At 32.7% G+C, this 25,088-nt stretch overlaps 1 protein-coding gene across 1 annotated transcript in view; it reads left to right on the plus strand.

Moving 5' to 3' along the window:
- LOC130630598 (cAMP-specific 3',5'-cyclic phosphodiesterase 4C-like) overlaps positions 1-25,088 on the plus strand; it is a 53,777-nt gene that overhangs the window by 16,230 nt on the left and 12,459 nt on the right. Inside the window, exon 3 of the mRNA XM_057444154.1 lies at positions 636-919. Within this exon, the coding sequence (XP_057300137.1) occupies positions 636-919 (284 nt within the window). The remainder of the gene's footprint in view (positions 1-635; positions 920-25,088) is intronic.

The raw sequence follows: 25,088 nt of genomic DNA on the forward strand, positions 1-25,088 counted from the left end.
GAAGGTATCAAGAATTAAATTTGGGGGTTTGGAACAATTGTATATGGGGTTGTTGGCAATTGGGAAATAGAAAACATAGACAGTCCGAGGAAAAGTCGTTATGGTTAATTTACTCAATTAAGTAAGTTAATAATTAATAACAACTCATTTTAGTAAGTTATTTTTTTATTAACTTTGCTGCGATGTGCGAATCTCCGTGAGTTTTCTACGAGCTAACGACTGGTATTTAATGTGACTGTTATTTGTGATCAACATGATTGTGTTTTATCCCACAATGACACATCCACGGTTTTGTACCCTATAAAAGTATTCTCTCAGTCGGATTGTCACTGGTACGAATTCAGGTTAAGGGAAACAACGGAACTTTCACGGTCAAACTTTCACAGAGCAAGCTTTGATTAAACAAGATCGACAAGTACTTAAATTAAACTAAAGCTTTATAAAGAGGTGACTGCGTGATCAATGTCTTTTCCTAATATCATAATGGAAAAACAAACGGACGTGTAATTGGTTAAAAAGTATTTACCGACCGTGACAATCATCCGTGATTTACGAGGGGAAAGGGTCCTGAAAATAGCCTGAAATAAAAAAATTAATAATCTGCGCTGTAACAAATTATCATTTGTGATACTTAGATAAAAAAGAGACGAAGAACATTTCCTTTCATAATGCGTCGCTTTCGTCCATCATCGCCGGTGAAAAACATGCCTACTTTTAACGAACTTCCGGTAGCATCAAAGATCTCTCCACAACAAACACGTCATGATGTTAACAAGAATGAAAAATTGGGCAAGCAAGACAAATCGGACAAAAAAGGAAAAGATGTAAAGAACGCATTGTTGAATGTTGTCCTACCTGTTATTTCGCTGACCTCAGCAGAAAATGAAAACTCGGAGGAAGAAGACAATGATGTCACAGAGTAAGATTTTCTTGATATTTCCATTATTATTTAGTTTCTATTAGTCAGTATAAAGAAACGAGGCATAATTTTAATAAATTAATAAAAAAATAAACATTACATGTTTCTACGGCGACAGTAGGCCAGCGAACTGACTTGCTTAACATCCTAATCTTCTGAATCCTGCTAAATGTGAATCATAACATGGATCTACATATGCAAAAAAATACGCTTCGCTTTTTGCTGCAGATCAGGGTAAACAAGCAGTAGAAATAATGAGTTACACGCTCGCGAGTTCTTAAAAATCGCCAGTCTATAACATAATATTGCATTCGGATCAAATCTTAAAAAATTTACAACACGAGATGCTATTGATTTTTACCCGGCCCACATTTCATCACCTACCCCACCCCTCCTTTATTTTCTCTCGCTATTTTGCCCATTTTGCCCACAAGAAAAAGCTGTACTTAATACTGAAACTAGAAACGAGTAGAACAACCGTACAATGTAGCAAAGAAAGATCTTTGTTTTTACAATTGCAGTGCAACAAAATCATAAGAAAGTGAGTAAGTAACTGGCGGAAAGTGATTGTTGTTTTCTTTCCGTCCGACTGTAACTAAGTTATATTACCCGCTAGAGATACGTACAGCATTGATCTAACTTGCTTGCCACACAAGTCAATTGTCGGTGAGTAAATGGTTCTAAATGGGCTGACAAAGACAACATTAAAAGTGTGCCGAAGTCAAGACTCAACCATATAACCTTATGATTACAATTTGATGGCGCTACCACTGCACGTCTCTTTTGTACCTCGCCTTCTCATAATGTAGATCTTTTGTTTAGCGTGAAGATAATTCTTTTATTACATCTCATTCATTTTATCCCTGCTTAAAACTTCTTCTTAAAAAGCTGATTTGTTTTAAATGCAGACCATTCAAATCCGGCCCTGTTTACGCCAGCCTTAACCCGGCAGTCCACCAATTTTGTCTGCCGCTATCAAGGGTCGCACTTTACGTTATTCAAGTACAAGAAAAAATTGACTACCAATGTCAGCTGTCCTATTTTTTCTTCAAGTAACTGATACTCATAATTTTTTCATTTGTTTTACCGATCTATGTTAAACCATCTTTCATATTGTCTTCTCCTTGAGAAATTCACTTGAAGTACCTATCGCAAGTTGCGACAAAAACATTAGTCAGGTTTCACTATTTGTGTCATTATTTTGGGTGACTTTTTGGGTGACTTTTGTCCATTCAGCAGTAGATATATAGCTATAAATGACATATGTCACTTTAAGAAAGCTCCCTAATATTATTATTGAATTTACACAAGCTATTTTTCCTTTTCTAACAAAAACGGTTTGAATGTTGTCTGACAATGCAAAGGCAATCTCAACTAATTTTTTTTACAAAACTTGAAGTATCACGTGCGCTTTTCTAATAAATGATGTTTTTAGTGTTAATTTAAGTGTTCAAGGCAAATTCACCACCACTTTTATAAAAAAATTGACCTTTTGACGACAGGTAGCGGAAATTACCGCCTGGGAAGGGCGTAAAAAGGGCGCATTAGGTCTACGAACTTGCTAATTATCCGCAAACAGATTCGGTTTTAGCTCTCTAACGATGTGGATAATTAATTATTCCTTTTTTATATTCTTCTAACAAGAACATGTGTTCTATGGAAAACATATTTCCGATATTTATCTCAATACAGTGCGATATCACGTGATCTGTTAACAGTTACCATATGTACATTTCACACTGGTACAGATTTGCCTCGATCATTTTTGTCTTTCTTAACTGAGATGGTAAAAAATCCGATAAATAAAAATTTAGAGCAAGTTTAACCAATTCTTACTTGGTGCTAATATTAAAAAGAGAATGCTTCACAAGCTGAAAATATTTCAATTATCTTTACTTTCTTATTTCACACTTTCTATTTCTATTCTTCGAGTAGATATGCAAAACTGATATTTTTCACAATATTTTGATGTATTTTTATCGAGTAAAATCAATTAAAATCAATTAAAAATGATAAATGATAAAAGCGTTTAAAGATAAATGGGAGAACTGTTTTTGGTTTGAAAAGTTTAACGAAGAAGCTGTTATTTTGACGATAAAATGGCTTACATCCATGTAAGAGCGTTGTAAGAAAATGTATTGATTATATTAAGAATTTATTACATGTATTTTGGTGTCCAGTCAATATATTGGTAATAGAAATAAAATACAGACCAGATTTGATGGAAACATGAATCTAAGGAAACGACGCTATTTGTTGATTCTGATGGCGTTATTCTATAGTCTTTTTTTTACCTCCATCGCCTTAAAATGATGTACAGATGTACTAAGTTTAGTCATATAATACCTGGGGGGGGGGGGAGCATAAAGTGACTGCGGCCGGTTTGACTGCGGCCGGTTTGACTGCGACCGGTTTGACTGCGGCCGGTTTGACTGCGGCCGGTTTGACTGCGTATAACTTGTTGTTATACATTCAGTAGTGTTTAAATTTTGTGACTTTTCCTAACTTTTCTCAAGCCATGCGATATAAATAAATTTGGAAAAAATTTTGTACTTTGCGGGGAGTATTGCATATATGGGACGGGGGTAGATTCTTTTGAATTTTAAAAGCTACTATGTTATAAGCTGTTGTATTCATTATATATATGTTGGCTATTAAGTGGTTACCAGATCAAATTAAAAATAGTACGGATTTAGAAAAATGACGTCAATTTCCAACCTAATTACTGATCGCCTCATAGCAATGTTTTTTCTACCTCAATCATTCCTATATGCCATATTCTACATATGTCCATTGTCATGATCATCAAAATTTCTGGAAAACCTTGTCTCTTTATCTTTATAATAAAAAAATTTCACGCAAAATCGACGTCATTTTTAATCCAATGACATCATTAAAATCTATGAAATCAATTACTTCACCAAGAATCAGTTTAAAGCATTACTAACAAGTGAGAACCTTGGATGTATTTTAAAATAAGGTATGTACGACGTCATTTTTATTTCCAAAGACATTTTTTAATTGTACCAGATTTCATTACTTATGGTATCAGCAGTTTTAAATATATTGTCAAAGGACACTTTTTATTCCCTTCACCACTCCGCCTTAGCTTTCAGGATTACAAGGCGAAACAAGCACAGTTACAATAGGATTAAAACTATCTGCGTTTTAAAATGCAATTAAAGCCGCAGAAGTTGCGGCGTTAGAGTTAGGGTCCACAAAGACGTTCTTTCCATCTTCTATAGTTTATTGGATGAGTTTGGGCGCGGCAATCAAATTGTTTTTGTCAGCTTCATGTTAACAAACACACAAATATTAATGATATTTTTGTTGTAGAAGGTCACATGACAAGTTTTGTCGATTGAGCGTCCCACGTTCCATTTGTAAGGAAACATTTGAAGCTCTTTTGAAGGAAAAGTGTTCACAAGAGGCACTAATTAGAAAATGAGAATAAATCTCAATCATTTTCTTATTCTTTCTTTGTAAAAATGTCAATATTTGAACGCGTGTTAGTTTTTCTTTCTTTTTCTTACAATTCTTGATTTTACTGCCATTTCGACATTATACAAACAAAATAATGGAGGATGCTTTAAAGAAACTTACTAATTTTTCATGAGAAAATTCTTAGCGAAATTTCACAACCACGCGAGTATGTTGTTTTTGCTTATAGATTTTACGAAGTCAGCTTGTAGTAGGTAATGAAACAATGGTAGATAAATAAGGTCAGCAGCCTCGTTTCCATTATATGTGTAATATTTCTGTTACATATGGATTTCATATTATAACGAAGAATTAGGCAAGCGTAAAGTACGCGATAAATTTTCGAGTTGCTGAGCTTCACTAGATTTATACTGCCGTAATGCGTTCTTGCGAGTGATTTAAAAACAGTCGCGCATGCGTACTAAGTTTTATTTTTTCTGTCTCTCCATTTTTTTTTTTTTTTGCTGCAAATACAAATTGTGTTAAAGTTAGATAGCTCGCGTTAAATTTCGTAGCTACGTATAAAAAAATTGCTTTAAAGCTGTTTTCTTGTACCTCTAAATCATATTTCGCAATCTAAAAATACATAGAGGAGAATAATATATATAAACTTTAACTAAAACTTCTTTAACTTGCCTTATTTTTATTATTATCATTATTATTTTTCTTTCACACTTGTATTCGTTCTATTTTAATTTTAAATAATTTCTCTGCGTTCGTTTTTCTTATTCTGCTTATTTGAACATCGTGGTTGAGTAAATAAAAGACATTCAGACCACATGCGTGTTGAAGTTAATCAAAATATTTGAGTGAGAAATTTAAAACAAGACTGGATGGTTGTTAGTTAATAGAGCTGGGAGGAAATTTTAAAAGATAATTGTCTGAAAAAATTAGTTGTACACGCGGTTTTTCTTTAACTATGTTGCCTAAGTTTCTGTATTTAACGGACTCGACTGTTGTTTTCTTGTTGCTTGTCGACTCCTACTTTAGACTTTGTTCAACTTTTTCACTTGCACAGTTTGGCTGGTATGCGAATGGAAATTAAACTTCTGTTTCAATCGTATTTACATGGCTTGTACAACATGATTTTTAAAACAAATTTCAGAAACTGTTTTTGTGTCCCTTTTTTTGTCATTTTTTATTAATTTATTTTTACTTACTCGTAGTATTGTACACAGAGGTCTTCTTTTTTGATGTTATGACATGAAAATGTTCGCCAATACCACGGCAAGGATTTGTATTAAGTTTGATGGACACATGAAGAAAAGAATTATCGCGGGATTGTCAATGTAACGTGAACAATGACAACAGACGCTTTACTTTCGCTACGCATATTTCCACATTAAATACACATACTATGTCGCTATTTACCCTCAATTTATGCTAAATGGGATACTTTTTATGAACATGTCGTACGTTTGACGGTTCTTGATGACGTTGAAATTCAGAGCAAAATGATGAGTATAACTTAAATTAACTTTGAAAATCTGTTGGATTGTAACGTGAATGAAAATAATCGCATTTAACAGCATTTGTTATGAACGTATGGAACGGGGTAGTGCGAACATACATTCCAAGAAAAAGCTAAAATCCAGTGAGCATCTACACTTTCAATTATGTCTCTCACTTTTACTTTTATTTTTACTTCTCAGACTATCAATAAAATTTATTAATTTTTACTAACGCAACTGTATAAATAGCTAAATTTTTATAATAATACTAGTCGTCAGTCTGTGGAAACATCCAAGGGGTCGCCGGTCCTTTATATATCGCATTTCATGTTTTCGCAACAGACAGACAAACAGACAGACGAGGGTTATTCTTATAGGACTAGTCGTTGTAAATACGGGTAAATATAAAGGAAAAAAATCCACGGGTTCGCCCGTCCTTTATATTTACCCGTCGCAACAAAATGGATAAGAATATATCGCATTTGATATTCGTGTTTCCGTGACATCATTTTCTAACTCAGCAGAGGGGCCGCGCAGAGACAGTCGGACGACTGCTATTATTAAAGAGAAAGTATTGATCATATATTTGTATCAGAAAACCGAAATTGTGTCCAGCTATCTACTTATTATGTTCACTTATTATGTTCGTGACATAATATGTCCAACTTATTTATTGTCTTGCCAACATGGATTATAGTTTTACAAGAAATGGTATAGAATGGTATAGATGTAATCCTGATGTAATACTTTATGTGTTATCATTGGACCGTAAAATTGCCGCTTAACTATCTCTGCAAATATTGCGCCAGACTTTACCTTATTAATTTTGTGATTCCATTCATTATTTGTTACTTCTCTATAGAAGATATATATTTATGCAGAGTGAATGTAATTTAAAACAATAGAAAAAACAGAATTAACTATGTCATATGAAGACTTGCCGTCCAGAAAGCAAATTCATTTATCAAACGCATTTCAAGATGGCGTCCCGTCGATCTACCCAACTTCTCTTGATATCCAGAGGTAAGACATTTTTGTTGAACAACAAGTTACACAATTTCGTTCCCATTTTTCCTGTTTTAAAATCGACCTGTGTTTGCGAAATTGTCTGGTGAAGAAACAAGGAAACCAACATGTTAAATTTATTCGGTTTCTTCACAAACCAAAAATTAAAATACACAATGCAACGCTGATGGGAAACTCAAACCAAACATCAAATATGGGAAAACTAACCCTCGTTTAACCTTGATAAAACCCGATAAATCTCGCTAAACCTCGCTAAACCACGCTAAACCTTGCTAAATCTCGCTAAACCACGCTAAACCTCGCTAAACCACGCTAAACCTCGCTAAACCGCGCACCTGAAAATGTAGTTCATATGAAATTCGTACAAACCTTTTCAATAAGTTTTTATGAATATTTTAAACTTCCAGCTGCTAGACTCTCATATACTTCAAGTACCAAAAAATCAATCAATAAAAACAATCTATTTTACAGGATTTGCTATATGGCCGGTGGGTAAGCAAGTGAGCTTCGTTAGTATGACGACGGGGTTTTGTTTGTAGCATATGCCAGTTTGTAAGTGTCATTACCATAGCTACGACTCAATCCACTTCAAGAAGGATGGGTGGGTGGGCAATGATAGGTATATTCAAGTTATACATTGAATATACAGCACCCACACTTAAAGCAGTGTACCAAAAACTAAAGTGACTACTTTGTATGTGTATTTGAAAATAGAAATAATGTCTAATTCCTACTTTTTACGCTTTTCTTATACACCAACTTTCATTTCAACAACGTATACTTTTTGGTTGCATTAGAATACTAATCTCTATGATTGGTCTCTAGACAGTTAACACACCATCGCAGAGGTCTACTTAAGTTTGTAAAACACATCTCTGGTTATCGACAAAACATTAATGTATGACTTAAACAACTTTGGATTTTAATCTTTACGTGGAACTGTTACATTGTCCTTCAGCAAATCACTTATTCAGAGCGTACTTTTTTTTTAAGCAACACGAACTTTTTCCAACGCTTAATGTTTCTTAAGTTTCAGTATTTTACAGAGTCAACAGTTGTTTTGTTGTTGTTTGTTAACTATCTACCTAAAAAGATCTATCAAGACGTTGGACTATTAATGATCCAACCGACATCAAACTTTTAATCGCGTTTATTGTTGTAAGAAACTTGCATGATTTTCAGAACAAGGAAAATTCGAGATTACTTCGGTTTTTAGAATTGGCACTGCTTCTTTTTTCTATTTACTCACCTCACTTCAGGCTGGATGGCTTCTTGTAAATTGTTTTTTTTTTTTAAAGCAATTTAATCTCACGCTGCTTTTAAAAAGATGTTGCTTTTAAACGTGCATGCCTTAATAACATTGAGACAAATAATTGGCGTTGTTGACATCAGCTAATCAATCACCACAATATAACATGTTTACATTGTCAAACATCATAATTAATTTCAGGTAATAAAAAACTATTAAAAAAAATAATAACACTTTAACTGATCTAATTAGCTAGCTGTTTTTGCGTAGGGGAAACACACAAATCTTCTCTACGGTGGAGCATTTGTTATTTACTCTTTGAAACTCAAAATAGTTTGTACTTTCAAAGGAATATGTAGCAGGAATGGTTTTGTACAAACAAACAGACATACTAAGCCTGTATTAAACTGATTTTATTTTAAAATAACACTTCTGTATGAAGTAATGTTTGAGTGAAATGGCAGTGACTTTGGAATATCGATAATACGTTAACAGAAGAAGCTTAAATAGTTTATCGTTTGATGCTTTCAATGTGTAGTTTGCAAATGTCACAAGTTAGTATTTAGTATTAATAAGTGTGGAAAAGTTAGCTATTACTGTTCCTTACACTGTGCCTATTTATTTATTTGTTTATTTATTTATTTTTGTCTCTTTTGCGTCATCCCGTCATCTTTATCATATTATCAATCTCTCTCTCTGTGCTAAAAGTCGTCTTTATACTTTTTACCAGGCCCTTGCTTTCCGTCTTTATAGCAGGTCGCATGGCGACGTAATATTTTGTAAGAAATACGGATTTCCACGAAGCCAATTGGACAGCAAATTTGACGGCGAAATGTATCTGAGCATGCGCAGCTTGGTTTCATTAAGTAGAAGTAGAAGCAGTCCCTACTTTACTGTAAACCTTTAACCAATCAGAATGCAGTATTTAGTGCTTATTCTTAGGAAAACTCATTATTAGAGAAAAATTTTTATTTTAAATATCCAAAAGGGTGAAGACATTCAGTTTTAAATTCGCCACATGTTTTTTGTGTCTAGTGGAAATCAAAAAGATATTTCGCAGTTAATTTGTCGCCGAATTCACTATTCACAATTTGACTTTTGGAAATCCGCCCTAAGTGCAGTATTTTCCTGGAAACTACTTTTTTATCTTTTGTGTCTTTCCTTTACCTCCAATGCTTGCATTTTTGAATTTATTTATCCATTCAATCACATTTCATCCATTCATTCATTCACTAATCGTGCTAATTAAACCATGCAGACTTTTATCATGCACAATATCTTATTCCTATTGTTCTTGTTGCCATGGTATCCTTAGCGACACCATGACAACATATTAGGAGCTGCAATCAATTCTGCAGACACGTTCCAGATGTGTTATCTCTTCTGCTCAGTAGCATTGTGAATTTATAAATTATAAAAACCATACATAGCATGTCAATTACGAAGAATCTTTCCTATCTTCAAAATTGATGGTTGAAAATAATTTTTCGCACAAAATCTTCTTCGCAAACGTCCCAGCTCGTTGGCATCTATTACAGATACTTTGTTCCAGTTATATTTTCCCACAATCTTCAAGGGTTAGTCATATCTATTTAGCCAATGAAATTAGAGATTGATATTTCATGATATTGCTGACTCAGCACATTTATTATTTATAATATCCTTCGCTCATTTAAATCGATATTTTTCTACGAAAGAAAAAGAAAATAGAATTATATTTCTATCGTATCGGTCCAATGATTTCTGATAGCATTATTGATTACAATGCAAAAATATCGAAGTCCTTCCTCTGCGAAGCGCTAAAGAGAGAAGAATTCTGTTTCCCTAGTTTAGAAATTGCCGCACTTTGTTATATGCCTACCTTCAAACGATGTATTCTACACATTAAAATCAAATTACGGATAATACAGGCGTAATCATCTTCGATTTTTTTTATCAACGTTTTTATGTGTTGTTTCATAAAATAGCTTGAAAGAAACCAGATGTTGTGACTACGATGTCTTTCACAACAAATATATGAACAGGCTGAGAAAACGAAGTTACTTTGGATTTATTGTTTACTTTATTTCTTTATTATTTTATTCAGTCATTTATTTATTAACTAATTCTTCTATTCTTGTGTTTCTGTACTTTCTCTTTTAAAGCCAATATGGTTTAGTAGTCCCTCAAAAAAAATTCTACACAAAAATGTTCAAGTTCTTAAAGAGATCTTTTTTTCTGTCTCTATAAAACATTTATAAATATCATGCTGGGCTTTTCAAGTAAATTTAAAACTTCATTAGCGCTTTTTTAAAATTGCAGACTGTTCATTGATTTCAATTAGACTTAGACAGCTAATTCCATCAAGTCTAGCTTCCTTGATTATTTTTAATATCTTTTCTCTGAAACAATGTGCTGCATGGATCGTCTATTTGTACTCTATGTTCTGTACGTCAAAGTAAATATTTGCATGATGTAACATCACCTTTACGTTTTATTAATAAATAAATTAGATTTATAACCTGGTTTACACTGTGGCTTTCTAATTATAATCAACATGAAACCTGCAAGGAGCAAAATATGTATGAATAGAACGTTTGGGCCTCTTGAACCTTTTAACGAGGAGTTTCACGAAGGAGAGCAGATAAGAGAAAACAACAGCGGAGAAGTTCCTGCTAGTTCTTTAGATGGACAGACATTGGATATTGCGATGGGCAAAGCTTTTGACCGAATAAAAAGGTAGGTAAGATCAATTTTGTTTGTTTCAGAATAGAAGCAAGGACGATAAATGTTTGTTAAAGGAACATAACTTCAGTTCAATTTCCCCTTTTATTTATGCCTTCTTCCAACAGCACTATCCTGCGCATTTTGCACACGTAGATATAATCACTTGTTTTTTGTTTCATTTTTTTAACAAAATGGGATGTGAGGATAGAGTGTAGATTTAACGTTTTTAATTTTTGGAACTTTCTGGGGATTTCATTACTGTTACTTGTTGCTTGAAGAAGTTCTAAACTTCACATGATATCAATGTTTAACCGTGGACGATATTGAAAATTGAAGTCAAATATCCAAAGAAATTTTTTTTTTCAAAAGGAATATCAAAGGAAGAGACAGGTGGTAGTAAAATGGAATCAGTTTTCATTTACTGTAAAAGCATTCATTTGACTCTACTTCTCATCATTTGTTCACCGTTTTTCTGGTAAATGTCTCTCTTGTTTCTGCTTTGCTTAATTAACTTTGCTTACCGCGCTGTTTGGTGTGCTAAGTTTTTGTAGGAATCAATTTTTTTAAAACTGAGTGCCTCGGCAAGATAACACTGTGGGTTCACGCCTAGGGGGAAATTTGGATAATAAGCAACTCTAAATTACCACAAAACACTTTTAAATTCAATATAGTCAGTACAACTGATTGAAAGGGATGAGGAAAATATTTTTGTTATTTTTTGTGTTTTTTTTTAAAAAAAGTCATTTTAAAAAAATATTATTAGAAGGGATAACATTTACCGTGCACATTTTTTTTATACCTGCATGAGGTTTCAGGTTCAAATCCCCATCCCGTGGTGTTGTCAACCCATAGGTGCCATCTTCTGACCGTTATTTCACTAAAAAATTTCGATAAATATCGGATGAATTTCCAGTGGCCAACGCTCAGTCAGAATTTTGTTAAGCAGACCCAGGGTTATCGCAAACTTTGACTCCACTTAAAAATTACTTCAGGGGAAAGTGACTTTCCTGGGGTTATTGTTTCTAAGGAAATTTTAACTCCCACTCTGCAACTTTTATTTTTAATCAGTAAATCACTGCATGTCAACTACTTAAGCTTTTTACACCTATTTTACCACTTTGTTTTTGGAAATGGGGTAATGTACACATACATGAACAAAAAATAAATGAAAAGCATATTTAATGGAACACAATTGCAATGGCTTCATCTCAATGTGTGTAACGAAGGAGTTACTATCCACTAAGGTGTAGTGACACCCCTTCAGTTTGGAAATAATTGGTGGTCATTTAATTAGTAGTCAGATTTTACTAGGGACTCACTATTGTCCTGTAAAACTTGATTCATAGAGACTGTTTGAGTCATATTGTTAGGAAGTCCCAATTACCCTACTACCTGTGATTAATCGAGATAAAAAAGATATTCTTATATATGTTCATATATATATATATATATATATATATATATATATATATATATATATATATATATATATATATATATATATATATATATATATATATATATATATATATATATATATATATATATATATATTATGAATGATTTTTTTCGCCTCGCTTACTTCTACAATATATTGTATCTTTCTATTGTTTGATCTAAAATGATCGAGAAAAAAGGGGGAGAATTTTAGCTAGTTAAAGCAAGGGTTTTTAAACATTTTCACCTGTCTGTTTAAAGCGTTTTCATATTTTTTTTTATTCAACAGAAGCTTGTGAAAAGACAAAGTAGTTTATTTTTAAATCGCATGAAAAGTTCTTTTTTAAAAAAAACGGCTACGTTCTATAAGAAAAAAAAACAAATTTCTGTGCTAACATCAAATTTACTCTCCAAGATGGCAATCTAAGTAGCGGGGCGTCATGTTAAAAAGGGGGTTTCTGTAATCAAAACCTTATCACAAATCAAAGTTGCTTATGCAACCCCTGCCCAGTTGTCTATTCAAAGTAACGCCAAATCTATCCTTCTATTAAACAAGTTCTTGTTAAGGTAGCCAGCATGTTGTTGATAAATCTACAATACTGAATCTGTCTGGCTATCTCCGTCCAGTTAATGAGTCAGTTTTGCAGGAACTAACTTTCGCGACAGCGAAACCTTCTCAAAAAAAAAAAAAAAAAAAAAATCGAGAGAACTTTTACTTTGTGCAATTAATTTCATGCGTCTTCGATTTTGTCTACTAGTGAACCGTTAATGACGTCATCTAAATGTTTATTCATTTCTTTTCTATAGTCTATTTCCACTGCCTTGTTTTGATGCGCGAATAGAGTAAGTACCATTTAAATGAATTAAGTGTCCTTTTTATAAAATTTTTTTGGTCTTTAAACCCTTAGTTTTTATTGGGTCATGTTGTTTTATGGAAAAGGTAGCTAAGCTTAAATTTTCGCGCTTTTAGCGGATGTTAGTCAGTTTTCGTGAAAGTATTATGAAATACTGTTTATGATCCAGGTCGCAGACATAAAAATAAAATACATTAATTAGAATGAACACTACAATAACATATAAAAAATAAAACTTCTCGAAACTGACGATCTTATAAATACTGTAAAAGCATAATTAAGCATCTGGTTCTTCCTTATTTTTTTTAGGTTTTGCATATTTTAGCCCTCGAATCCGACCAATTGTACATATACAAAAAAAATTAACAGATTTTAAGTACAAATTCCGTTAAGATTTTACATTGAGTGAGAAACTGGTAGTTGTATAAAAAGATTTATCGTAAGTAGGAACTCAAATTATATGTTCATTGTCAATGTTTGTGGATCGTCTGTTTGTATTGAATCGTAGTTTCCTGTAGTGAGGAAATGATTCCCAGAGGCAGCGCTTTAAACGACAGGTTTAGTAGAGAAATTTCCCATGATTCGACATCGGTAACCAACCAGAAATTAACACCTATGTTACTGTTTTAAGTGCGGACAAAGCACATTTATTTTGTAGTTTGATATGTTTTTGTTGCACGTAAAGAAACAAGCCATTACACATTTTTTTATAAGCAACACAAAATTTTAGTTGAGGCTTAATGTTGCTCAGTTTCTGTATTATTGCTTGTTTTTTGGAAATATTGTAGCCTCGCTTTGCTTATGTTATTTATGTGACGTGTGGCCTTGTGGTTATGAAGTTCGCTTTGTAATCAGAAAGGTCCGTAGTTCGGTCGACAGCGCGGGCATGTTTAACAAGTGTCTTCATCACAGCTACGGGTCAACCCATGCCATGTGAGGGAAATTGGGTAGGCAATGTCGGTGTATACCTAATGTATATATTCAGAACACAGGAGTCACATTGATAACAGTGTTTCCAACACTGAAGTGACTATATCCTGTATAAATATTCGGAATAATAATAATATAGAATACAAAGTTTGTACAAGGCTTTTTCCTAAATTTGCTGGAACATACCGTTACATTTTACTTAAGATGCTCGGTTTTTTATAACAAAAGGATACATTCAACAGACACTAACTCCTCGACCTATTTTTTTGTTGTGCTGCCAAATAAATGACATGGTCTGTGCCCTTACGACCGCACTTTTGACTTCAGACATGTACGAAACCATATTTGGGTCTGAAAAAAAACAAATGGGAAGATTCATAATTTTCTTTATATAAATAAGTAAATCATGACAACACATCAGGCCTGAGAAAGTTTAGGAGGTGAAACACAGTCCCAATTCTGGTTCTATCTTTATAAGTCTCTCATGCTATGGACCTCACAAAATTCGAAGTCTATAAAACTAAAACTAAAGTATCGTCATAAACAGAAGTTAAAGCTTACCTCCAACTTTTTTGAATACCTTTTTCTAAGTGAGAGGTAAACTTTAGAACTTTAGAACCAACAATAAGTACTTTCATTTATATCATTATATTTCGATCTATGATTTGATCATCTTCAGATCAAAAATACAAAAAACAAATTTAAATTAAAAATCCATTACAAAATATATTCATGGAGTATCGTCAATCTCTGGCCTAAAATTACAAATTGTAATTGTAATTTCTGGTCTGAAATTGCAAACACACGCACGTGAAACCTATCCGCAACAAACCAGTTTACAATAATTTTTATTGTTCTAAAAATCAATGTTCCACAAAGCATACAAACTGCAAAAGATTATCGCCTTCCTTTATCAGACACGCCATCAGCTATATTACAGACTAACCACCTACTACCATCCATCCTGCAACATATCAACAATAGAATGGATAACGATGTACTAAAATTTCTTTTAAATCAAATAAACATCGTCGATGTGTTATTATTTTGTAGTATTGACAATTTTAGTTAACAATAGCCTTAAACTTATTAATTTTTTACCCCTTTTCTTCGTAATACCTGCCCACTCTGATAATCATCTCTGACGAATAAGGCTCCGGAGGCTTAATCGAATATTTAGGTTATGGAAAATCCTTACCTTTTCAATTATTATAGTCGGACGGCTAAAGGTTGGTAGAACAAAAGTACCATCTCACTACAAAAAGATTTTTTTGTTACAAAATTCACTGCAGTGTGTTATTGACACGCTTATATTGTTAACGTTTCACCCAATGGGTGAATGAAGCTTTAACGTGCTTTCAATTTGTTCAATTTCCTTATGATTAGCCTTTTTAGGCTATTTTTCTCTTTAACTTCAAATCCTTTGTTTTCACTTCTCGAAAGTCATGTGATTAATTGGCAAGGCATCTTTATTAGCTTCTGTCGTCAATTTTGACTATGGACATCCTGATGAGTATAGGAGAATGTTCTCCATAGCTGTAACTATAGCAAACTTTTTATTGCATATATTGACCATCAGTAATTGTTATGACACAGGTCTGACCTTTACGTGATGATGGTGTAAACACGATGGAATGTGTGCGCCATGTCAAAACCTAAACCAAGTACTCAGTATCTAAACAACTTGGATAAGTAATGTATCTCTGTATTTTTATTACCCGTCGTTTGTGAGTTCAGATTGGTAACCGAGTCGAACGATACACCACATGGTGAAATATCTACGACGGGGGTCTAAGCACAGGGAATTCATAGATTTTTCCACGGTCTACTAACTGGTCTGTATGTAAAACAAAGATGGTAGCTGCGTGTAGCGACGGACGAATTTCCGGCCATACGACTAACGAACAAAAAAATAACGTATGTTTTCCATCAAAAACCTAACTTGTACTTTACTTTGAGTGAGAAATAAGGTTAAATAAACGTTTCCTGTGTGCAACTTTCATGTTTTTCAATTTCACGTTTCCTTTTTTTTAAGCCCTTTTATTTCTGCTACCTCAATGTTAATATTGTTCAACTCGTTTTCACTTGGTCAATATCACTTTCTAGACTGAGCAGAGTTTCAAGTCTTTAATTAATTTTATCTCAAATTCAATCTTATTTTTAACGGAAAGTTTGTAAAATGAAAAAATAAGTTCAACACAGAATGTTCGCAGCTCTCTAAAAGTAACGGACTTCATTAAAACAATCTAAAAATATTTTTGTTTTTTTTAAAACCATTCCAGCCTATATACTGGCTTCTTGTACGAAGGTGTTAAATAAAATCTTTGTTTTTCTTTGTTATAGATTCTTCTTTTGTTCAATGAAATAAAAAGAAAAAAAAACTTTCTTGTTCAAAAAACATATAGGCTATATATAATATATGTGGACAGAGACTTCTTATAAACAGGAAAATTTTGAAACTTTTTGATGAAAGTTAAATAACATTAAATATTGGAAACAAGAAGAATATATGTAGCGAGCTACCTTTAACCCAACTTGCATTGGACTGCTGTTATTTTTGGAAAGAAGATATGAGATAATCTTAATTGATTATACAATGTGTTTATATCGATATCCTAAAATAAATTTGGGTTTATTTTATGAATGTTACTTTTATTTAGCCGCGATACTTGATGATCTGATGATAGCTAAATATTTAGTGTTCATTTTTAAAGTTATGCCAGTTATATGCATTTAATACTGTAAGGTTGTATGACATGGAAAAGTCGAAGATAAAATATAATTTTTTAGTATTTAACTTAAGTTAGGCAAAATTAAAACAACTCGTGCACATATTGCTTTATAATAATCAGGATTGTAAGAAATATAAGGGTCAAATCTTCAGAAATTGAACGAAGTTAAGAAATTAAAAATTTTTTTTTTTTTATTTTTTTATTAATTACATTAAAATCCGTTTATTGACAGTTTATTTGCTAACATATTTTTCACAATACACCTTCTTTGGAGATGTTATGGAAGAAAAAATCGGTTTTAATTTAGAATTGGTTTTTGATCATTCTGGGCTTAGAATTTTCAGTTCTTCAGAATCTTCGAGACTCGAATTGAAAGCACAATCCTTGATAAAATAAATTGTAATGAATTGTTTTTTTGAGTAAGACAATATATGTGAAGGAAGTCTCATATTGAGAACTGAGGCATTGATTTAATGAAAATTTTTGCAATTTTGCTGCTATTTTTTTTGCTCTTTGGTGATGTTGTGAGAACAAAAAACCTCTATTGGAAAAAATCAAAATAACTTTTCACGGGAACATTCAACCTGTGTTTTTGTCAGCTTTTTGCATATTATTTTCATGAAAATATGGTGCCGATAGAGGTGAAACAAAAACAGCAAGAACTTTTGAAATAAAATTCAACACAATGTGTGTTTTTCGCTCATTATTTTTTTAAATCAATTAATATTATTATCAATTGTTTTTCTTCATTTTGACACTTTTTGAACAGTTTTGAAATAATAACAGTTTTAAAAACAGAAAAACACACTTGAAGGCGTGATAATTCTACCCAGCATTTGTTGTTGTTGTTTTTTCAAAACATTAATTTTCTACAGTTCAAAATTTTGTGTCCAAAATTCACATTACTTGCAAAGATTGTAGAAATTTTGCTACTAATTTATTTTCTTCTAAGAATTCAAAAATTGAAAGAAAACGTTCTTTGAAGAATTTCATGTCAGCTCTTCATCTTGTTAACCAGACAGACTTCCCAAGCAGAAGAAACAATAATTTTAAAAAATCAAATAGATTAAACTTTGATCATTTATAATTCAGTTAAGCAAAAACCAATGTAAATAAAATGTTTCTTTCCAGCTGTTGTTACATACTTCATTTTGTTTTTATTCTTCATTATCACTTTATTAATTCACATACTTCCTTCTACCACTAAATCAAAATAGCAAAATCCTCACCAAATGATCGAAATTCATATTCAAAGTGCGATGTAAAGAAGATCACATGGTCTCTCATCTTGGCCTGCCTGAAAAAAACAAATAAAAGTTTGCGGCCATTTTGAACTTCAATAAATATTAAACAAATTAAAGAAAATCAATAAAGATTTAATTTTTTCATTTTCGATTTTTATTCATTGTTTGTTTTGCCACGTTTTAAAAACATTCTTTTTATTTTTGAAAAATAAACATAAAAATTCGTACTTTAAGGAAGATAAAGAAGGGGAGTAGAAGTGTTGTTGTTAACTTGAAGAATTGTATACATGAGTTTATATATTCTAAATACTTCACTAGATGTAAGTTTAGCTAAAATCAGCAGTAAATGGTACTTTACAGCCGAACGCAAAGCATAGTAGATATTTTATTTTGTAATCAATGGATCAATGCTCCCATGGGAGTGTGGCATTCAAAGAACAAGAGAAAGAAGCTTAAAAAACAGTAATTCTTTTTTTTTATTCATTACTATTTTGTATTTGTTTGTATACTTATTAATTATTTTTAAGGAAATGTCAGGAAATTTCCTGGAAATGTTTCCAGAAAATGTCAATTTGAACTGATAAATGTTCGGATTGCCAGATGTTAATAATGGCATAGTTTTGTTTGAAATGTATCCAAGTTTTTTAATTTAAACAGACAATAGCTGAGATAATAGCTACTTTGTCAACCCTTGGAAAATTAGACATTGCTCAAAATCATAGTAAATTGTGTCAAATACATGATGCTCTGAAATACAACTTTATCATATTTCGTGCGTAAAAAAATACACAACGTGTACTCTTCATTATAACATTTTGACCACGTTTTGCCACAATCCGTTTTCCCCGACTTCTGTGATTTTAATACGAATTATTAAAACAAATGAGGGAAGGTTTTCAGTGGTCATGCTTCTTTATAAGAACTAAGTTTACATCAGAGTTTAGGTTAAGAATGATTAAAAGCGTAAAAAACGCAAATTAAGCTATTTAATTTTGCAAGCTGTGGCAGCTCTTTGGGTAGTTTCTATATCACTTCCCCCTCACCCCCCCCCCCATCAATCCCCAATCCCCCTACCCTACCCTAACAATTTATCTTCCTACAGTGGTGAATCCAATACTGTAGCTATTACGCTAATTATGTAAGCAGCGTAATAGCGTAATCACCGCTTTAATTTTTAAACTTGAAAGTGTTATAGTCTCAGCATATAGCTTACTTAGTCTTTATTGAAGGTCTAATGTCATCCTAAATGTTTCTAGCTATAAAATATAGATACTTAGCTAATATAAAAAAAAATGTAATACTTATCCGCCTAAATTTTTGTTGTTACGGGCCAACATTTACTGTAATTGAGTAATACAATAACAACATTATCTCTGTCGTAACAAAAGAAGGCTTCCTTATCCTTCTCTTTCTTCATACTTCCTCTCTTTATTTGTGTATAACTTGCTTTCTCAGCATAAAAGACATACCATTATTCTTTTTTTTAACGTCATGTTTAGCACGTAATTGAAATCAATATATACGACACGACGACATTTATGTTTTGCGTCATAATTACCCTTATCAACTAAATACATAAAAAGTTCGCGTATAATTACCAATCAATGCTGAATAGAGAAAGCTGTCTTTTATACAGTCTGTCTAGATTTTATGTCGAGAGGGTTTGATTGACATGCGAACTGCAATAAAACCCTTTTATTATGACATCATTCGCTTACTTTTCGAACTAAAAACTAAAAATACAAAATGGGTTAAAATGGGTTGATATGACAATTTCTGAAATATCAACTGAAATACGAAAATCTTACTGGTTCCAAAGGCTTTTTCCTGTCATCGAAACATGGCTATCATCCATGATCTGTTAGTTGATATGTTTTGCTAATGTACTGACGTTGTCATAGTCACGAAAAATCACGTATTGTAATCGAAACTAATGACGTTTGCAAAAAGATTTCATCCAATTAGTGTAGACAAGTTCTCTTGCTGTTAAATGCACTAATCTCTTGCTATTAACTCTTTGTTAATTGTCTCATATTTCTAAGTAACCAGAAATTAAAGCTTACCTTCCGTGATTGCAAGGTTTTTTCATACGAAAGAGCTTTAACAATTGTCTATGAATCTATTTACCATTGAGCAAAATCATTCTTGGTTCCCGTCGGCCTCAAAAGTTATGCCCTAGGGCTTGAAAAGTATGACATCATAGGTTAGACGATGAGGAACAACTGCTGGTATAAGTGATAATCAGGATAACTAAGTATTAATATTCATATAAATATGCTTAAATATCAAACTGGATAGGTAAGAACATATTTACATCCCCACAAAGCTTGATAAATCCGTAAAATCCTCATTTATTTTAAATACATGACGATACTTAATACACAAGTGATTAATCCTTCAAATGACATTTGATCGAGTCTGATGGAGACCTTCAATAAGGTGGTCGAGATATTACTAAAAGAAGAACAAAAGTGCTGAACGACCATGTAGCTATATGTTTTTTAAATCAATACGCAAGTATTAAATAGCATAATTATCAAAACGTTTTAGGCAAGAATCTTGAGTTTCACAAAAAATAAAAAGATTCCATATGAATTACCTTGTTTTTTCACGAAAAGTAAGCTTTGAATACAAATTCTAATTTAAATATTTTGTATATAATGGTAAGGATAGCCTAAGCAATAGAAGGAAAAAGAAGACATCCGAAAACACAAGCCTTCTTTCCTTTTGTAACTGGGTGAGTTTTCACTAAGATTTAGCGCATAAAAGATCATGTTTGATTCATTGGACCAAATTTAGCCTCAAATGTTTTTTCTACATCCGTTTGTTTTCTGAATAAGTTAACTGTTGGTGTTAACAATTGCAAAAATATGATTTTTTAGTTTCGGAAATGAGTTTGCACGAAGAGGCTGTCTCGTACTGCAATGGGGTATACAGCCTGGAAGCTAGTTCTATGACAACTTATGTCTGTGTGTGCTTGTTCACTAAGACACTATAGTACTCTTCATTGAGCAGTGCAATATTTTTGTCTCTATCGAACATGATGTTTGTATATTTTGTTTACTAACAATCACATGGAAATTACACCGTAGTGGGCATGCAACATTGGTATGTAGTTAATATGTTGTTAAGGGCCGACATTTACTGTAATTGAGTAATACAATAACAACATTATCTCTGTCGTAACAAAAGAAGGCTCCCTTATCCTTCTCTTTCTTCGTACTTCCTCTTTTTATTTGTGTATAACTTGCTTTCTCAGCATAAAAGGCATACCATTATTCTTTTTTTTTTAACGTTACGTCAATATTAATAAAATTGTACATTTTTCCTCGTTAATTCAACGTTGAATCAACTTTGGGTCATTATTTGGTACTTTTTTTTATTCTTTTTGTTACAAGCACGCCTGCATAATAATGCCAAGGGGCACAAGCCCCAAATGGAACGTTCTGATTGCGTTTTAAGTTGACCCGTAATATCAGAACGGTAACACAATGTTTTGTAAACATAACAAATTTTTCTCTTTGTTTGAAAAAGCAACGACAAAGTTTTACTGTTGAAATACGTTTGTCATATCAAGCTTAGATGGAGGAAGACCTGTCAGCGGGTAGCTACTTTAGACCTTTATAGCTACGTCAGCGTATACAAGCTAGCCACTTTGCTATTGTTGTCATGCCGTTTCTACGTATCTGCATCACACATGGATGGACGAAGGTTTGGAGCTTTCAGAATGTGCAGGTTATGAATATAGACAAAGATTATAAAAGAAAGCAAAACAAGAGAAACATCGTTAACTCGTTTGTTTTATATAAAACGCAGTCTTTTACTTGCTTCTCACACTAAGCTTGTTCCGTCCAAAGGAAATGAAACCATGACAGACGTCTTGCAAAGTTATTTGAATACAATTTCCGATCGGTAAAGTCACGTGCCGTTTCAAACATCAAGTGGAGGCGTGGTTTCCACAAACTTGTATTACGATTAGTGTCCGAATTTCAGGGAGGGAATTTAACTACTGTCCAAATTTCATGTAAAAATTTTGAACTTGTCATGCTTTTTTACTTAAAATCCGTGTCGAACCAAATGTTACTGCTAGTTCTGGAGATTACTCTTAATGAATGCAGTCTAGATACAATTGAAAATATAAAAAATACCAGGAAGACTCAAGACATAATAGCATTGTATATAAAATTGAAATTATAAAGTCAGATAAATAATACTTCAGCTCATATACACTGCGAAATGTTATATTTTGTTGAAAATGGATTCAGAAATCCTGATCTTTGCAAAGTTAGTTTGCTCTATTGTTGCACATGTGGAAACCAGCTAGTTTGTTATAGTTTTTATACAAAACGTTTCTGTCATCTGGTAGATGTTGTTGTCCTCAAAAAGAGTAAATCAATTTCTTGTTTGTTCTGTGATTAACTAAAGAAAAAAGAATTAGCTAATAACATGCAAGCTATTTACACTTCTAAATTGATGTAATTAGATAGAAAAACACAAATTTAATCGACTGTGTGGTATGGAAGAATAAAGTTTAACTAACGTTTCGTTTTAATAATTCATAAATATCTCAAGTTACGGATGTTTGTTTAAAGACATATATTGACCATCAATAAGCTTGTACAAATACAGCTTAAATATCATTAAGAATCGATTCTTGATAGTGGGTATTTCAGTGCATTTATTTTTCATACTTTTTCTACTGCAATCCACTGAAATGACAAACACGGGTGATATTCGACATGTTGAAATGATTCCGATTAAAACGAATACAGTGAGCTTTGATTCTACTGCAACAACTCCGACAGAAATCTGGGTCGAGATTAATTGTAAGAGGTTTGTGAATATGTTTAAACTATGTTTACATTTACGGTTGATTTAAGGCCCTGTATTCATTAGAATAATCACGCTTATTATTTCATAGATAAGAATTTGTATCTTAAAAAAAATCTATTTCGCATCATCCCCCAAGTTGTTTCAGGTCGAAAAGCCATCATATGTTTTGTTTTGCTCGACACGTCTCTCAGATCTTACTCCAAACGTCGAATAAGAAAACTTGTTTCGTTTGCTAGGTCTAAAAGTCTAGCAAAAATATTTTGCACGTTTTTTTCTTTATTTCAATAATATTGGACTTTGAAGTCTTTCAATATAAGTAAACAAAAATTTCCTGAAGGTCAAATGAGCACGGATGTTGTGTTAAGACGAATTCCCACCTGGTGAGTAAATATTTTTTGTAAGACATTTAGTACTAAAACTTCTAGAAACTTCAGAATATTTTGGAACTGTAAAGTCTATGCTTTTATAATTCTTTTAAAACTATGAATCATTTTTTTCGTCGACTGCATATACTGTAATTGTACACGAAACACATAAAACGAACAAAATTTAATGACAAAGATGTCCAAATATGGTGAGGTCAAATACATGCTTATCGCATCAAGATAGAGAATTGATGTTCGCACGACATATGTGGTCCCATCTAGATTTATGGATCATCTGGTATTTTTTTTGCTTTTCCTTATGTGAGGTACTAAGAAGCAGCAACTACTACACTTGAAATGATAAACGCCAGTCAGCTGCCATATTAAATAAATTGTATTGTCATCAAATCAATTTCATATTATGTATGTAAACATTTCTGAAGTTCATAAATACGGTCAGAGACGCCATATTGAAAAGCTTATTCAAGTGTTGTGTTCGCGCCAAATTTTGGAAGGAAGGAGAGGGGAGGAGTGAGGCGAAATTTTAACGGAATCACTCGCTAGCTTCTTTCCTGAAGTAACCGTTCTTTGTGTAAAAGGAAATGTATTTAACATTATTTTTTACGTTTTTACAAAAGCCAGAGGGGAGGGGGAGGGGAGAGGGGGGATGGTCATTAAGTAACTAATACTAGCCTTTAAGACCGCATTATTATAATTTAGTTTTAAACACAGCAAAAGTCACAGAATGAATATTTTACTGCGATCATCAACTTGTCTTTCCCTCATGAACTTTATTATAAAGATATTGATGCGCTATGCAGGAAATTCTCTTATTGTTCAAAAAAATGTCAAATATTTCTTGAATCCTTACCTACAAAACAAGAGATTAACACTGATTAGTGGAAAGAAGGGTGACACATGCAAACAAAATATCTGCAGTAACAACATTATTACAATGTTTTTCCACAATAGTATTGTGGAAAAACATTGCCAGTGATGATTCACGCAGCTTTCAGATCATCATAGTTCATGCGTCGTGAACTTCATGACACTATCATTGACCTCACAAACTTGTATTTTGGACAAATAAATTATTGCTGTGAAAACATTCTTGTGTGGTCTCGCCCTAAACCTGAAATTGGAACTTCAAATTATGAATTAGCAGAAGAGAGAAGTAAAATAGCTGCAACATTTTAGGGATAAGATAGACTTAACAATTCATTCAAGACTTAAAGTCTGTCATCTAGAGCTCCTAGAAAAGGGCATCATGTTGTTGTGGTGTTGGTATCGTGCTGTTGTCCTCTAGTTTTTGTTTCACTGTCGTTTTTTGCTTACTTAAAGCAGTTTTGCATATTCTTCGATTGCATTTTGTATTGAAACACCCTCAGGAACTCCCCGTCTTGTTTTGATGTTGTGTGTATTTCTTTGAATTGATGCTGTGGCTAGTTTTGTTACCATGCACTCATCTACAATTTCCTTCGAAAGCGAAAACATACGTAAAGTTGTTGTATTCTCTCAGGCAACACGATTTCACATGTTCTTACTAAGTAAAAGCGAACAGCATTTATCAGCAGATCCCATACCTGCACATAATGCATTGTGGTAAATGTAATAGTTAATTAAATATATACATGCTTGGATTATAATTATTAAGAATGATATAATTGCATTCTTCTCCACATTATGACTCATTTAAAAGCGTCGTTAACGTAAAAATATTTCAAATTTTTCGTTATCCTGAACGGATATCATTTCCCAAGAATTAACTTTATCCTTTCTTCTCTGTTGCAACACATTCCTCATTCCAGTCAAAGACTGGTTTATTGGCATATCTATTTTTTTTCTTCACGATTAGACCAAGT

This window comes from Hydractinia symbiolongicarpus, chromosome 2 (genome assembly GCF_029227915.1).
Source record: "Hydractinia symbiolongicarpus strain clone_291-10 chromosome 2, HSymV2.1, whole genome shotgun sequence".
NCBI lineage: Eukaryota > Metazoa > Cnidaria > Hydrozoa > Anthoathecata > Hydractiniidae > Hydractinia > Hydractinia symbiolongicarpus.